The sequence below is a fragment of the Watersipora subatra genome, chromosome 8 (genome assembly GCF_963576615.1).
Source record: "Watersipora subatra chromosome 8, tzWatSuba1.1, whole genome shotgun sequence".
Taxonomy (NCBI): Eukaryota; Metazoa; Bryozoa; class Gymnolaemata; order Cheilostomatida; family Watersiporidae; genus Watersipora; species Watersipora subatra.
Genome location: NC_088715.1, coordinates 47205626 through 47224243, shown reverse-complemented (window position 1 = coordinate 47224243; position 18618 = coordinate 47205626). Strand labels below are relative to the sequence as shown.

Below are 18618 nucleotides of genomic sequence, written 5' to 3'. Positions count from 1 at the left end.
TTGTAAATTTAAGCCAATGTCACTACATAATGGGTACATTCTCAGGTATGACACTTAAATAAACATTCTATAAATATGTAATTAGTCACAAACTTATCTTCCTAGATCTTCAACTCATTCGGAGTTGTCTCACAAATGAGAAGACAACCATTAATTGAACTAGTATGTCACATTTCCGGCATCACTCTTCAGCCAATATTTATGAGTATTTATTGTAATGGTAACATTTTAAACTGGCCAGAATGATATCATATTTCTTGTCGGCTAAAAAGTTCAGCAAATTTTCTGATATGATAAACTAAAAACAACTAAATGAAATCCATTCTGCAATATCATAAAGTTGTAGCTCGCTGCCGGAATGAAATAAAGTGTATAGCTAAAGTTGGGATAAGAATGACAATTTTATCAACAAGATTTTGAGTTGATTGCTACTGAGATCTCTCAATAAAATGTGCGACGTTTACACGCTGTACTGTGTTGACATGCTGTATACATACTATATTTACATGCCATATAAATAGGCCTACCAAATGACACAAACCAAGTGCATAGCTGCTGGCTAGAGTAGCCAGGATGCTTCAGCAATCGGGTACAAAAACACTTGGCTCCAATTTAGTTAAGCTTTTGATTTTAATACAATTATGTAGAGTAACTCTGTAAAAGATAGCAGAGTTGACCGATGAAACCGAATCGTGAGGTAGTTGGCATTTCTCCAATGAATCAGAAACATGTTTTTAAATTTAGTTTTAGCTCCAGACGCTACAAATGCGCAGAAATAAACAACAAGCGATAAGGCAAAATAATCATCCTATATTTGGCATGAGTGTATGTCATGATGTCCTTCATAAAAAAACTACAAAAATGTAGCAGGAAAGGGATTTTCATGCATATAAAATAAAACATAGTTACAACAAATGCTGGTAAAATTCATCAAATAAGCGAATTACAAAAATGTAGCCACAAATGCCGATATGCATAAAATAGCACAAGTTCTTGATCAAATGGAAGCCCAAAATAATAAAATGGAACAAAAGCTGACCATAAATTGCTCATGGTACGCTACAAAGGTTAAAGATATGGCACGTGTCACTGTCAGGGGAGATAATATCTACATTTATCTTCAATAATTACACAGGGAGTGAATGCCATCGATAGCCATAAAAAAATTATAAATTGACATGAATACTAGTGATACCCAATAATATTTCTTCCTGTTCATTATATGCTGACAGCTGCTGACCCTTAACTCTATTTTGTGAGTTTTTCAAGCAATCATGAAAGTTTAATCAAGGCAGAAATTATACTTGACTAACGGATAGAAAATTTTTGAGAAAAACTAATGGATAGACTAGGATTTTGAAATTCACTTATCCTAATGATAGCAGTTTTAAGACATCAGTACGATATGGTAGGCAGACATAAAGGTCCGAATTCAAATACTAAATAGGTTAGAGATTCTAGTTTGCGTACCTTTCTACGTGGCTGAGCGTGAGTGTCTATGAACTGTTACTTAATGAAGCAGTCATCTAGCGATATTACAAAGCCACCAATATTTTCTGATAGGTTGCTTTTGGATCCCCTACGAGTATCGAGGTATGTGCATGAATTTGAGTTCCAATCGCATATCCTTCACAATTGTGGCAGGCTTTGCCTTAATTGGACTATGTGTTGGTATGTGATAATCCAGTTGGTATGTGATAATCCAGTTGATATGTGATAATCCAGCTGGCAGTGGATTATGACATGATTTTATTTATTTTATTATTGTATTTTAATGATGCATCACTACAAACCGCTGCCCCGAGACTGCTGTACACGCATGTAGTTGTTAATGTTTACAAACTTTTTACATCCTAAAATTTTCAGTTAAAAGTAAAAATGTTTTTATTGAACTCGTCAGAGTGAGTCATTGCAATTCATTGAAAAAAGTGGGTGATGGATAACTCCACATCTATGACTATATAGACATGTTGTCTATCCTATTCAATAGCAGAATCTTTTATGGATATTCTGGAGGGATATGCGCAGGGAATCCAAATGCATCCATGACCTTAAAAGGGATGAAAAACAGGGTGGAACTGTTCCTCAAAAAATACCATATTGATAAATAATATGCAATATCAAGCAAGAAAGCTTATTGGCATTACGTAAACCCCTCTATACCTAACCATAGCACCTGTAGTTACATGTCAAGCGCTATGAGAAAGCACCTGCTAAATAGAGTCGGTTACCGACTATCAATCAATATTGTCACTGTGTTTCCGGAAGTCCCGTTCTTTCCTAGTTTCACTAAGTGCCTGTGTCTTGACTAGGTCAATATCTGTGTACTCAAGGACATCCTGGGAGTTGGCTTGGGCCTGCCCACTAACTGGTATCTATGTGAACATATATTATAATCATTATTATAACAAGACCAGTGTCTATCCAACTGAAGCCATGTGAGGGCATTGGGAAAAGTGGCCTCACACAGGAATTGAACTCGGGTACACCGATTTACAGTCTAACAGTCTATTCACTACACCACTCGGCCACCTTGCCACTTCACGAATTAACTATGCATATACTAATTACTCATACCGATTGCAAGGGATCGCGTTTATGGTTGGTTATTAGTGGACTTGGAAACTTCTTAAAAATGAACTTGCAACAATTGTTAGTAGATTTTATGACAAAGTATCGGTGTTTTCTATCATTTGCAATTGTTTTTTATGTTTGAGGCGATCTGACTGTCAGGATGACTCAGGATTAAAATTGACAAAACTTGATCACGGTTAAAACGCTCAAAAGTGTGAAATGATTTGTGGCTATCCTTGATATCGGCTATTGCATTCAAGCTATAGCGTTACGCGTCTCAATTCTGTTGACCTCTTTGCAACTATAGACATAGTAATCACACTTTCACTTGCTCTGAGCATTTTAACCACAGATGAAGTTTTATCCATTTTAATCTTGAAACATGCTAACAGTCAGATCATCTCAAACAACAAAAACAATCACAAATGATAAAAACACCGATACCTTCTGATAAAATCTATTACAACTCTGATCATCATTGAAGTCATGCTGTTAACGTATCATTAACGTTTCTAACAGCAGACCAACATGGCGGTACTTGTCATGACAGAATGGATACATGCATCTATAGAAAACACATGACAATCCTGGAGACAATTATAACAAAGTTCAACAAAATAATTACTCAGACTTCAACTTATTCAATTTTTAAATCTATTGTTTTTGGAAACATTTAAAACATGAAGTCGAGCAAGATGTAAAAGTCAGGAAAATGAAAATCATAACCAGGCAGTAGACGTACCAAATTGTTAAAAGAAATCCGAGAAGGCTTGGGACTTGGCTCAGTCCTTTCACTGCTATTGTCGAGTTCGACATACTGGATGTCTCTCTCTATCAACCTTGGACTCTGCCTCGGCATCATCTAAAGCAGAGCAGTGGTGGATTACACAAAATTGAAACAATTCACTAAAGTATACCTGCTAGTAACTAACAATTAAATATTTGCATTGTAATAAGAATAATAATTTTTTTTTAATATTAAGCGTATATTTATAAAGGAAATCCTCAATTCTCAAAACTAAAATTAAACAATGAAGCAAAGAAAGCATTCTATGTTTAACGGGCAGTACAGACAGTCAATGCATCATTATGTGGAATTTCAAAGCATTTCAAACCACTTAGCATTTTCTAGATCTGGCAATTAGATTTGCAGTAGAAATCGCCATGGCAACAAATTACTATAATACAAATAACAATCTTTTTCATTCTCAAAGATTGTTAATTTTAGTCTTTGAGCGTTGGAAATTAAAAATAATTAATTTAATAGTTGAATAATTAATTCATAAAATTAATCCATGTCTAGAAGATTCTTTGATTGTGTAAATAAAAATTTGGAGAAAACATCTGCGGGATACAGCCAATTCCAGAGATGCCTTTTTTGAACAAGAATAAATAAGCTAACGGTTATAAAGACAAATTCTTAGGAATTCAAAGAACTAACATATTTAATACAACTATATAGTGTCACAACTACTGTTTTGAGTTCAAATATTAAAAATGACTAGACATTTTTCAGTTGACATTCGCTACTCTAAAGTATTTAATACACGTTATTTATTAATCATAAAAGCCTTTGAAGACAATAGTTTATCAGAGGTCCTAATGTGCTTTTAGATGCTAAGACATTGAACATATACCATAATATATGACTGAAGATGGAAAACATAACAAACATGAAAAGACAACTACAATGCAAGCAACAACGATAAAGCATAAATAGTTCACAATATCGCCACTTCATGACGACTTCTTCCCACCATCGTTACAATCACTGCTCAAGTCAATCTGGGATAGTGTGAACCGATCGATTAAAGAAGGCATTTAGCAAAGGGATAGCTACACAAATCGATATTTGGCATCGCATCGATAGATATGTTGATGTGTCTGGAACACGTTTTTGACAGCGGCAATTCTCAGTGTTGATAATTATATGAAACACTTTTGCATTGCTTGAATCTCATTGGATAATTCTATTAGTGACGAGCCAAATTTTTCCATTTTAGGCCAATTACAAAAACAACAAGACTGCCATTTTGATAATTTTTATTATTGAAAAAAAGTGCAACAATTTGAGAAATCATTGTATTGGTCAATGTGCAACCCATTGACCAATTAAACGGGAGTTTGGCATTATCGAGCAAAACTGACAAGTATTGACACGCGTGATTTTTCCTGCATTGCCACAGACACATCATCAGGATGCCACCCTCTGAACATTGGTGCCCACAGTAAACTTTTGTGTGGCAATCCCTTGAGATATGTATAGTTACTAATTACCGAAAACACAAAAAAAAACTGTTAATCACTTTTAAAGTGAAGTTACAAAGACAACCATTCCCATGGCCTACGTTATAGCTGCTTGCATACACCGAGAATAGCATTCTACAACTATTTCACGCAGTGAAATTCTTTCTACAAGCAGGAGAGACTAAGGGGCATATGGAAGTTGAACCAAAGCTTCCGACATTTGAAGCTTCAGTTGGGAGAAGCAGCCCAAGTAATCAAATACCAATGGTTTGCCATCAAACAATTTCAGTTATCCTCAGTTTGGTTTGTCCAGATGCAACGAACACCCAAGCTTGCCTGAGTCAATCGTGATTTAAAATGCAACAGATGAAATTGCATGATAATAGGATAAGAATAGCTGGATCAATGTGAATTTCTTGAATTTGGTTTGGTCTCGAGTGATTGCTCCCTGCAGTTGACATAGTCACTATTAATCGATTACGATCAGTCATAGTAGTTGTTGAACATTACTGATATATGCATGGTAGCCTTTGAACATTACTACATGCGTGTACAGAGATATCAAGGAGATATGTAAACCACCCGGTTGTCGAGTGACCAAATTTTAATGGCGATTGTTTGACAGTTTCACAGCCGTGCCAACAGTGCCAAAGTGAGGCCATCAAAAAAGCAAGCTTTCATAATCAGAACTGCGTGACAGTAGCACCGAAAACAGCTTGAATATTCTGTTTGCACCAGTGCTAGCTTCCTGCAACCTTCTGCTGCTTCGGCAGAGATATGGCAACCTCTTAAAACAGCACTATTAGTGATGTCACTCCTAAAGTTGTCGGGCTGTTTATTTGATAACCACTGTATACACTATCGCACTATCAAGATCACTATCGCCAATCACATCCTAGCAAACATGTGAGTGAGTGGGAAAGTGGGGTCCTCCAATGAAGATAATATACGTTTAGGGTAAAGGTAAAGATTTCATTTCTCCTGATTAATGATTGGCTAGATTTGTGGGCGGAACGGATTTGATTTCTTCTGGTTAATGATTGGTTGAGGTTTAAAGACACACGCCGGCCCCTCAATCCATCGTTTTTTGACGTCATCAAGTCGTTTGCACATGCGCTCGTTCATGAAAAAGCCGCCATATTTGTAGAAAACGATCGTTTTTCTTTTATTTACTTGTACTTTTAGGCGTTGTTTTGATACTATAATAAAAAAATTGCAAACAAAAGCATCATTTTCAAAAATTCATTGCAAAAGCTTCGTGTTTTTAACGATAAAATTGTCTATAAAGATGGCAACAACCATAAAATGATGTCACGAAAAAACGAAGGATATTCACCCACTGTCGTCAGAGTGTGACCGGCTTTTTAGCCCGAAGCAAAAGGAATCACCAAAACATCCATAGTAAGAATGCTTCTTATGTATTGATATTTCTCCCATCGTAATTAAAGAATGACTATGATGAGACAGTGAAAATCAGAACAAAAGGCATTGAATCACCTTCATGCCACAGTGAATTAAAGTGTGCATTTGAATAATGACAGCTGGTTACTACATCATGCCACAAGATATCTCCCTTTACAACCTAAACAGGTGAATGGAAAAGGGACACGCGTAAACAACGATGATGAAAGCCATAAGGTCGTTCCAGAGAAGATAACTTTAAGTTACCCCCAGAACATTATTTTCAAATCTGACCATCTGATTGATGACAGCTTCTGCCATCAAACACATTTTGATAAAATATTGACCATTGAGTGGCCGAGTACCTTTATGTTTAGCAAATTCTTTAAACTTACAAGGGAAAGAAAACTCCTTCGTGGAGGAAAATCTTTGCGCTACATGTCGAGTTGAAAAAACCACAACTGTTATAAAAGTTAGTGATGTGCTGTAAAGGCTGGTTCCCACTATATCGCAGTATGTCATCGTTAGTCACACAATATATCGGCGATCCTCTATGATAACAATGTTCACACGATCACAAATCTGTCCGAGTTAACACCAGAGAATAGTCAACGACATAGTGTTCTCAATACACAATGCCCTCGCTGAAATGATAAAATACTAGACCCGCAGCAACTAATATGAAGTGGAATACGCCAATCCGTGAAAGTCAATCACCATAGCCAGAGTGCACTTTGCACAGACTGTAATGGATGCTTAACGAGATATCGGGCATGTTACACAACTGCAATGTTTTGCGACATATCTGCGTCGCCTTGGTGATATCATCGGTTTACAGTGCGCATAGTTGATGAATAATTGCCGAGAGGACAACTTTGACATACAGAGTAAACCAGGCTTTAATGAAACTACTAATAACAATTTCATGGTGCAGTTAGTATCCCAAAACTTACAGAAATTGCCTCCCCTCATCTAAAGTAGATAGACATGTAGATGTTGGTGCACAGAGGCTAGAAAAAACTATGAATATTTGATGGTATCAAAACTTAAGCCACAACAATATGAGCGAGAACTCATGAACTTTGGCTGTCCCTGACCTTTTTTGACTGTAAAGATACCTGACAAAGTATTTATTTGAAGGAAAAACAACTCCAACTAAGAATATCCTTCAATTACGGAAACCAAGATATTGGCTCATGATTATATGAATCTTGATGTAACTGAGGGCACCTTAATATACATCTTTTGTTAATAAACAAAATCACAAATCAGACTAACGGCAGTTATGCGATTTACTAATTCAGTGTCCACTGTTGGCATGGTCCTAAATTATATGAGCCCTCAATAAAAAGTGGAAGATTTAGATGCTAATGAAATGCGACGTTGTGACCGACCTTTTGACCTTGCATTCAGCAACCGCCTTTTTTCAAGAAACTGTTTAGCAACCCATTTTCTTTAGAACAAAGTAAGAACAGTCGATAGCAATGCAGGGAAAAAACGGACCTATTTTGAAAATATTCTGGAAGCAACTATTGATTGGCCTTTACTGAATTTTAGTAAATACTTCGATGTACATGTATCTAAAGGAGGAATGTTTCAACTTACACTAAACTTTAAAATCGTGGTTTTATATTTCCTTTTTCTTGCGCATAAACTAAAAAAGTATAGAGATTTACTAAATAATGGTATAGGATTAGTTTAGATAACAAGTTTGAGCCAATACTCTGGACTAGGTTTTCCACTTTCATATTATTACCCTTTCGAGAAATAATACTGGATTTTTCATTGTGTATGAATATAATCTTAGTCCATATTTTGTCCATTTTGTTTCCAGACGTTTCTCTGAAGCCTCTTCACTAGTCGGAACATTATCAACAGCGTTCAGGCTGAATGCTAGTCAATAGACAGCTAGCAAGATGCTTGTACAACATAGTCACCTATGGATGGCACGTGTTGAAGATCTAAGTACATTAGAAATTAACAAAATGAGAAATAGATAGAAAAATAGAGGGGGGGGGCAGAAAAAAGACAAAAAGGGCAGTGGATGTGGCAGAGAAAGGTCAGATAGATAGCTGACTGAGAAGAGAATGAAAAGGACATTAAACGTGGAAAAAAGATAGAGAAAGAGGGAGGAGTAGATGGAAAGGGCATAGAGCGTAGAAGAAAGATAGAGAAAGAGGGAGGAGTAGATGGAAAGGGCATAGAGCGTAGAAGAAAGATAGAGAAAGAGGGAGGAGTAGATGGAAAGGGCATAGAGCGTAGAAGAAAGAAGTGAGAGTTCATTATAAAATCAGTGAAGAACTCAGGTGACTACTAAAAGCACAGCAAGCGTCTCCAACACCAGCAAATCTATCAGATTCGGACTAAGTTCTTTGCCACAAGTTTGTACAACGATTATTTAAAGCAAAGTTGGAATGAACTAAGGGGTTATCTTCCACCACAGAAGCGAAGGCAACCAGCGAGCCTTTTGTCCACCCTAACCTGCTGTTTGCCCATGGCATTGGTAGTTATGGGCTTATTTCTCCAGTCCGACGCACACACGGTTGAGCTCCTCTCTGACCGCAACGTGCTATGCTGATTGTTCACAAATTTAGGGCTAGCACTGGACAGGGAAGGCATCTATGCAATGAGATATAAGCATAAATAAAAGAAGGCAACTCGGCACTGCAAAAAAACAAACTAGCTGAAATGTGACAATGGCTGCATAAATTTTGACAGCTATTTCAAAATTGAAATAACAAGTCAAATTTAATTTTGAATTATGCGACACAGAATTTTGAAGGTATTATTTCCTACAGCTATCAAGAACTCAAAGCAAAAGCTAACAAGCTAGAGTGACATTTACTGTAAAATACAGCTTAAGAATTCCTAAATAAGAAAATGGTTATTTAGTATAATGATTTAAAACTGTTTTTACTACATTTCGTATACTATGATTAAATGAGACACTTTTTGTCACAGCGACAAAGAAGTCCTAGTCAAATATTTTCCAAACAATCGTGAAGATCACAAACGCATCATGAGAATAACAAACGACGTGATATTATAAACCATTGACGTTGGTCTAATGCAAGCTCTTTGTCGCAAAAAGTACAAATACTCTTTGCGGATTACGCCATGTATCATGGCATTGTCAGAGAAAACCAACACCAACTTTTTTGTTAGAGGCACAGAAACAATCATCATACGATGACTGTGACTCACATACCTTCATTAAATGAATCACATCAGTACAGTGAGACAGAGCCATAGAGTTATCTTCCGATAACTATAGAATTATCATAGAGATAGGGAAGATAACTCTATAGACAGAACTTATAGGTTTGTTATAGACATGACCAGTTGTACTTCAAAGAGTTTCATAAAATAAATCGTAGCACGGATAAAAAATCAGGTACTGAGACACAGAAGCTAGAATTTCTTGACCTTTTTTTAGATGAAACTGACTTCGGCTACAGAATGAGAGGATATCAAAGGTGAGCCAGCGAATATGAGCTACAGATTTAACAACATTTGACTAATCAAAAGCCATAATCATACAAGTAGCACATTTTGATTGGTCACATTCACGCCCTTGCGGTTACATCTACACAGAACTACCCTAGCCAATAATCTACTAGTTATTTAAATAGAACACTTCTATAAAAGATTTTAAACGGAGTTGCAAATGATAAACTTAACTCAGAAACCACCTTTGGGAGTCCACAAATAATGCTATATGTAATAAAGAGTCGTCTTCCCACACCTAACCTAGTATTCACACTAACCTTTGCTATGCCGCTGGGCGGAGCTGGCACCTTTGACATAGAACTACTCCGTTTTACATGAGACGGTACAGTGCTGACAGTCCCGGTAGACGCTGTGTGCTCAGCAGCCTGAATGTGACTCAGCGTTCTGTGATGATGCAATCTCTCAGGCAGCACAGGCTGCTGCTGGAGAGGTCGAGGAGCTGGTGGCACAGCGTAATCCTGCGACAAAAAACCCATCAAATGCTCATTTCATAACAAACTAAAAGGATAACTATAATTACTTAAAAAATTTATTGTATATTTTATGAGTAACATTCAACAAGATTTAGCACATCTTGTTAAAATGCATCCTTCTGCATGTCTGTAAACACAGCAATAATCACAACAGATCCGTTGACTGTCATTTCAATTAGAAAATCCATCTTTTTGAGCAATGCGATTGGCTGAGCTCATTATTTTGAGCAACGTGATTGGCTGAGCTCATTATTTTGAGCAATGTAATTGGCTGAACTCATTATTTTAAGCAATGTAATTGGCTGAGCTCATTATTTTTAGTTTCAGGAGTAAAGAAATGGATGACCATTCGGCTTACTTCTGAGCAGCACTAAAACTTGACAGCACATAAAGTGGTGCAACAACATGTCTACAAAAAAATATGTCAATTCTTTGCAAGTAATACAGCCAAGCCTCAACTTTACGATCACCTCAACATAGAAATTTTTTGACAAACAATGTAAAATTCGAGCAAATATTTGTTTTTGAAATAACAAATAATTTTTAACATACAATGTTTCACAAAACACTAGTTTATTATTTAATTTACAAACTAATGTTTTGAAGAACTTTGAATGACTTATGCTGAAAATGACTTGAGTGTAAAGTCAAATATTTGCTGATATTATGTTATATGTTAGTAAATTTGTATGTTTAGGCGATTGTAAATACCCTAGGACACTTATATTTCGCTAGTATTTAGTTTCATGAGTAGCATACAGAGTAAAATTTCGCTGCCACTTAATTTTGCAGCTCTGATGAGGGCGAAAATATAGTGATGTGAAAATAAATGCAGTAGAACATACATAATTAGATTCCTCAGGTTTGGTTCACCGGTAAGTAAAGAATTTTCAATTTGGGACTAGTTTGTAATTGTGAACCGCAGATAGAATTGTTTGGACAAGATCAATAATGCAATTTGATCGTTTACTGCCATTTGTTTCTTGGACTATCAATGAACAAAGCTATTTAATTCTGCATTTTCACTCGTTCGTTATGATAGTTTAGTTTTGCTCATGAGATTTTCGCGAGAGGATGACTCCGCGAAAACGCGAAAGTTAGATGAGGCGAAGACATAAGTGTCCTAGGGTAAGCGAATGACTACATGAAGTAAGACACAACACTGCTACACTTGTAACATCGTTTCCTAGGGTAAGCGAATGACTACATGAAGTAAGACACAACACTGCTACACTTGTAACATCGTTTCCTAGGGTAAGCGAATGACTACATGAAGTAAGACACAACACTGCTACACTTGTAACATCGTTTCCTAGGGTAAGCGAATGACTACATGAAGTAAGACACAACACTGCTACACTTGTAACATCGTTTCCTAGGGTAAGCGAATGACTACATGAAGTAAGACACAACACTGCTACACTTGTAACATCGTTTCCTAGGGTAAGCGAATGACTACATGAAGTAAGACACAACACTGCTACACTTGTAACATCGTTTCCTAGGGTAAGCGAATGACTACATGAAGTAAGACACAACACTGCTACACTTGTAACATCGTTTCCTAGGGTAAGCGAATGACTACATGAAGTAAGACACAACACTGCTACACTTGTAACATCGTTGTGGACATCAACAACTCTCTACAATTATGAGACGATGCCAAAGGTTCAGTTTGTCAACAGAACTCAGTAGTTATTGAGTCACACCAAACTAAAACATAAATATCGACTAACCCCAGTCTCGTCCTCATCTTCCTCCTCTGAACTGCTCGACGATGTAGAATCGTGAGTGTTGATTCTGGAGGGTAGTTTTATTTCTTGTAGGGTATTTGACCTTGATGACCCTTCACTGCTGCCGGACAATGGAGAGAAAGTGATAACTGTTATCTAACACGCCTGGACCTTTTCAAATCTAATATGTTTTGGTATTGACTGGACAAAACTATATATTACAAATATACGTATATTCATACGGGCATACATACATATATACTCGTACACACGCACACACAGACACATATATATATATATATATATATATATATACATGCACACATACATATACATGCTTGTACACATACATACACACTTGTACACATACATATATATACACATACACGTACATATACAGACCTAACTGCACACGTACAGATACATACAAATATTTTGCTTGTACTACACGTACATCAGATATCGACATCAGACAGCGATCATCGTAGTTCCATTCTATCTCACTTTCTGTGATGCGACGGCGGAAAGAAAAATAAGCCTCCTATTCAGCATAATCAAACATTAAAACTTTGAGCAATACTCAATCTGAATATATTTATTGCATTTCATTCAACATTCTCTTCTTGTTTTTTAGATATGCTTGTAGTCAGATAACTCTAAACCTTTGAAATTCTTCCATTGTCTGCGACGATTCTGCGTAGTAAAGGAAGAGGAGTGCCATGACAAAGCCATAAAATCCAGCTTCAAGCAAGTGTTTAGACTAAGAACCTACCTAAATACATTGTCTTTGGTATATTCCCTCGTTCGGAAAGACTTGGAAACTTGCAAAATTGGATGAGAAGGAAATTCTTCCATTCCTAAAATAAGAAGCATCTCCAGTTCTTGCAGGACTCGAATAATTAATTCAGCACATAGTTTCTTATGAAAATCAAGTATAACTAGACAAAAGTGCAGAAATACTTTGCCGACAAGTGACCGTCACCTCAGAGGTCATCTCCATAGCGACTGAGAAGCTTCTCAACTGATCAACCATTTTACATTTTGAACAGGAAACAGTTTGTGTGTACCGTAAGTACTCATGCTCAAGCAGCGCGGCTTTTCGTTGGGCGCGGCTTCTGGTTCAAGGTCATAGACCACGGCTAAGGCCATTCTTTTAAAATTTATGTGGGGCTCAGGGCGGCTTCTCGATAAATGCGGTCTCTGCTCAGCTCCAGCGCTATAACCATAGAGTCGCATTCATGACACACTTGTATGTACGGGGGTTTTGGCAGCCTACTCGTTTATTTTCAAGGTCATGTTTATGGAATACTTTAGACTAAAGAAGAATTTATCGCTCAAAATTTGTTTAATTTATATTTCATCATATTATCACCGGTATGTTTTTTTTTCTTCTAATTTTAATTGCATAATGGGATTTTTCTCTCAGTCGAACGACAGACAGAGGCAAACTGGACAAACTAACCTAGCAATCTTATTCAAATTATCAGTGAAGATTTTATTTAGTTTGAATTGATGACATTAAAATTTTTGGGTGTTTTTTCATATTTTTTTATAAGTAAATTTAAACTCCAAACGAAACTTCTATCTATGAAGATGATGAGGTATGTTCAACTCACCACAGTCATAGGTTATTAACACCTTTTCATTTTTGACCGGCATCTTTCCATAAACATGAAGCCCTCTAACAGCGCAATAAAAATCTAGCTGAGACATGGCAAGTAAGTTCTTGATGCAAGGATTCAGGAATTTTAATTCGAACTTGGAAGTAAAAGAAAATTCTTTTCACATGTACTGATGTAGCCTGTTTTCTTATTTGAAAGGACAGGGGTATAGTGAAGCCCGTCTCAACAATCTCGCTCCCGAAGGGCTCAAGGACGACAAAACCTCAGTCGTTAGCCACAGTCTGTGGGCATATGCGGCTTGTTGGTAAGGGTGGCTAGATACCACAGACGACTTATTGGAGGGTTATTTTTTCCTTAGTGAGCCATTTGTTTGTAAGCACAAGCCGCGCGGCTGGAGCATGAGGACTTAAGGGGTGGTCAAACGAGCGCCGAACCAAACTAAATGACGCAAAACGACGTCGCTTTCAGCTCTAAAAAGTTCGGCCGAGGACATTTCTGGCCGAAACAAACCTTTTCGGTCCTGCTCGAAATTTCGTGCTGAACTCTTGCTCTTATTGGCTGGTTAAAATTCTAGAATTCTAGCGAGCACGAGTCACATTTCTACTTACGTTTGTGTGAGTAATGTTAAAAAAGAAATGGGATGATACTTTTATTTCGTTAAATAAACCACATGAAGCAATTTACGACAAGGTTCACCCGGACTTATGATTGTGTTGCATAAATGTAAGATGTTGCACTTAAGTTTTGCATAAATGTAAGAGTGTTGTGATTTTCTTTCGTGTAGAATATAAGTAATGTGTCATATTCATCCTGATGAAGTATCGTTGACTGATTTATTTATGTAAAACCACAGTACTATGATAAAGACTGTTTTTGTTTGTTATGTACTCAGCATAGAAAAACATTCATATGTTAATAAAAAAATATAATTATGTTGATGGGAAGGGTTGGCAAAATCTTTGTATCGAGTGATTTATTTTGAGCAGCTGAACGATCTTCTGATAAATCTGCTGTGTAATTATAATTTATAATTGTTCCTCAAAGTTTTTTTGTTTACAATAGAAATATTTAGCTCACAATACATAAAAACTACTAATGAAACCGTGTCCTGTCTCTATACGTATGGTATCTAGGAAGCGAAGTTACTTCGGTGGCCGTGTGACATGTGCCACGAACCAAACCAGCCTCCGAACGGATCCTACGTCGGTTCGGAGCTCGTGTGACCACGCCTTTATGGTATACTGGAATTACATCATGTAATTAGCCTGCTATCAATTGTCTAAATTAACCGAATTGAGATAAGAGCCCTGACTGTAGTGTTTCTGTTTATTCAGAAAATTATATTTCTAGAAAGGTAGTTTACTTTAAATCGGAGCAGATCTGCGAGCAAGCAGATCTCGGCAGTCCAATACTTCAGTATAAAACTCAAATAAATATGCAGATGGAACTGCTACTATATTGTCGAAGACACGGTACCATTTAAAGGGTTTCACACAGACATTTGTACTGTTATTATCTATGCATGCTTCTGATGACATCGATACTAGTGTTAGTATGCTATTGGTAGTATGGAGCACCTCTGCCTCTCTTGTTTCTCATTGTCTAATTCTGTTAGTGACGCAATCCCTTTTTATTTTTTGTAAAATGACCTGAAACAAAAAGCACTGTACCGCAATAACTCCTTTCATACTTAATAAAAAAGTGAAAATTAGTCTTCAGTGCGGAACCCGAATGGCTAATGTACAACAAAGGCAAGTATTTTTAAAAGTACATATTTCATACTACCAAAAAGTTTTATGCCTGTGCATCTGCTAAAGCATTGACCAGACGCTCCTCACTTAGCATTGGTGCCCTTAAAACACCTTTGATATGGCACTATCTAACCAAACCTTGCGCGCAGTCTTTGTTTACGACAATGCCTTCGAATTGGCCAATGGTATGAGCATAGTTACTGCGGTACTGCAATCGATGACACAACTATCAATAACTTTGATCCAGCTACAAAAGCGAAAGCTGTATGCGCCCAGTCACTAAAGCATGGTTCCTATATACACCACAAGTACCGGTGGTATGTTCGAAGGGCTATCAGCGGTGAAATAGGAACTTAGACGCCAAGCAACAAGGTAGTCAACGTAAGAGTTCAGCACTGTTCAACTTTCGCAGGGGGCCGCAGGCAAAACTTTCCTGAAATGTGCTACACAGGTGAAGGTCAGCACTTTCGAGACGGCATGACTAGTGGCCATTTTTATGCGATCACCAGCGACGCAGCTATATGTGAACATAAGCCGCCGAGCCTAGCGCAAAGTGTTTTGCTGCATGAGACTACCACCAGGGTCTTGCAGTCAATATGGAAACCGTACTTGAGAAAAGATTATGCAAAGACATAAGGCGCAGTAAATCTGACATAACCAAAGTTGCTGTCCATTCACCTCTTCGCTGGAAACCTATGCTAACCTCGTGTTCGCTGTTGATTTATCTCAGGCTATTTATCTTATCGCCAACTGATCTCTGATAAGTTTTCGAAACATGCAACGATTGACCAGTTTACTCCGGATTGTGGAATTAGAGCTCAGTTTAGGATGCAAGTCTTTGTAAAAAATATTTTTATTTTAATTCGATGAAAAGAGTACAACTTAAACTTTCAAATAATACATGTATATAGATTTATGTACATAGAGATAAGCAGAGATGAGAGAAGATCTTCAACTAAACAATGAACATGGAAGGGTGCCATAATTTTGCACGCTACTGCTGACTGTTAACCTCGTGATGTGCAGAGCGAGTACGACACCCACATTTTCATAGATCGTCAAAACATAGATGGCCCCAACTAATAGCATCTTTACCATGGCAACAACCTTCTTATTCGAGAATCATGAGAGATACGACTCACCTTCCAGTGTTGTCGGGTCAGACAGCATGCGAGGCTTTGGAGGTCGAGTTGGTTTATCATCCATCTGATCTACTGGGCACGCGTCGTAGTGATTATCCATCACTGGATGCCTTTCGAGTTCGACCTCCTCACTCACAGGAGAGGGTGACTCTGAAAGTACTGAAGGTGTTTGCTCTGTTTTAACTTTAGAAACAATCCCAGGCGATGCATTCACATACTTGTGCACGACCCCGCCCGAACACTGTGGAGGTGGAATAGACGCCGTAATGTTAAGACTTTTTGGAATGTCATACAGACTTTCCACTTCCTTTCGAGATTGTTTCGAATTAGTAGCACCATTTGTATAGCTTAATAGAGCAGCTGTATTGTGATACAAGCTGTCCGAGACGAGGTTGGGAGCGGGTGAAACACGCCCCTCGATAGCTTCGTGACGTTTGATAACGGCGGGGCTAGTGCCTGGAGAGTGAGTGAATGTGAATCGTTCATTGCCAGTTAAATTGTTGTTGTTGATGCGCAGGAAGTTGGGGCTTGTATGGTTTGATGAGGTTGTGATAGGACTGGTCGCTGAAAGATTCTGATAGAGCTCTTCAGGCGCCTGACCTGGTTTGGGAGGTCGAGGAGGAACCAGCTGATCTGTACTTGGTCTACAGCAAGGTACTACATAATTTAAACACGTTACAAGTTACCATGTTACAATGAAAAACGTAGCTCACGTTACACATCAGTAACGTGACCTACGTTTACAAATACATAAAACCGCAAATATAGATTAAATACATTATATATTAAGACAATTCATGGCCTTTAAACAAATGTCCTGTGGAATACAGTCAAACCTCGACATGCAAAGTAAAGCTGTTCCAATTTTTCTCCATATGTCGCAACCATCGTATGTTGGGTAAATAACAATATAAGAACACGGTGCATTTTGTTTAACAATGATAACTCCTTACTTAATTACATGTGGTGTTTAAACAAATGTGTCATATGATACTGTGTACAAAACGGAGCCTAATACTAATAACGGAATATTTAGCAAAAAAATGGTTTATTATTACTTTACCATAGCAACAATAATAACTTTACCATTGCAACAATAATAACTTTACCATAGCAACAATAATAACTTTACCATAGCAACAATAATAACTTTACCATAGCAACAATAATAACTTTACCATAGCAACAATAATAACTTTACCATAGCAACAATAATAACTTTACCATAGCAACAATAATAACTTTACCATAGCAACAATAATAACGATAAAGGTCCGGCCACACGTAACGAATTATTCGTTCAATCTGACCGAATCCACGAATTTCACAGAATTCACAGATCTATTCTGCCGAATATCCTAGATTCGTCTGAGCTGTGCATGCACACCGAATTCGTTACCGAAACGCGTTTAATTGGCTAACCAATTTTTTTAGCGAGCACGATTCTATTAGCTTTGACAAGTGATATAGTCCAAGACACGTACGACGACCCACAATAAAAGTTTCACCGCGATATGACTTGATACATACGATGCAACTGCCTATATGCGCTATTGTTGGTTCTCTCTCGTTGGTTCACCATGACAGGAACTTCTCATCGTGTATCCAGAATTTTTTTTAGATATTTTAGAAGTTATGAATTATTTCTTTTTCAATAATAATAATTTCTTTTTATGCAGCAAAAGCTCCGTCGCAAAAACAGTCGCTATCTCTAGCGCATATAGGCAGTTGCATCGTATGTATCAAGTTATATCGCGGCGATATTTTTATTGTGTGTCGTCGTACGTGTCTTGGACTATATCACTTGTCAAAGCTAATAGAATCGTGCTCGCTAAAAAAATTGGTTAGCCAATTAAACGCGTTTCAGTAACGAATTCGGTGTGCATGCACAGCTCAGACGAATCTATGATATTCGGCAGAATAGATCTGTGAATTCTGTGAAATTCGTGGATTCGGTCAGATTGAACGAATAATTCGTTACGTGTGGCCGGACCTTAACGAAAGTAGTCTCAGCATTGCGTACGTTCGGTGAGAGAGTTAGTAATAGAAACATATGGCATAACTCACTATAACTCACGCTAGATATAGTATAAATTAACATAACTTTCTGCTTTTAATTATCAATATCTATTTTCTGCTGAAATTTCGGTTTCTACTATCTTTTT

At 37.3% G+C, this 18618-nt stretch overlaps 1 protein-coding gene across 3 annotated transcripts in view; it reads right to left on the bottom strand.

The window, feature by feature from the left end:
* Positions 1-790: 790 nt before the first annotated feature.
* LOC137401472 (GRB2-associated-binding protein 1-like) overlaps positions 791-18618 on the bottom strand; it is a 54293-nt gene continuing 36465 nt past the window's right edge. The window contains exons 7-13 of one of the 3 annotated variants that reach the window (XM_068087831.1): positions 16454-17097; positions 12711-12795; positions 11942-12059; positions 9990-10190; positions 8704-8841; positions 3317-3436; positions 791-2357 (exon numbers count right to left, since the gene is read on the bottom strand). In XM_068087831.1, the coding sequence (XP_067943932.1) occupies positions 2238-2357; positions 3317-3436; positions 8704-8841; positions 9990-10190; positions 11942-12059; positions 12711-12795; positions 16454-17097 (1426 nt within the window). In that variant the 3' untranslated portion in view covers positions 791-2237. Of the gene's footprint in view, positions 2376-3316; positions 3437-8703; positions 8842-9989; positions 10191-11941; positions 12060-12710; positions 12796-16453; positions 17098-18618 lie in introns of all 3 variants that reach the window. The other 2 variants (XM_068087829.1, XM_068087830.1) reach the window with 2 other exon arrangements.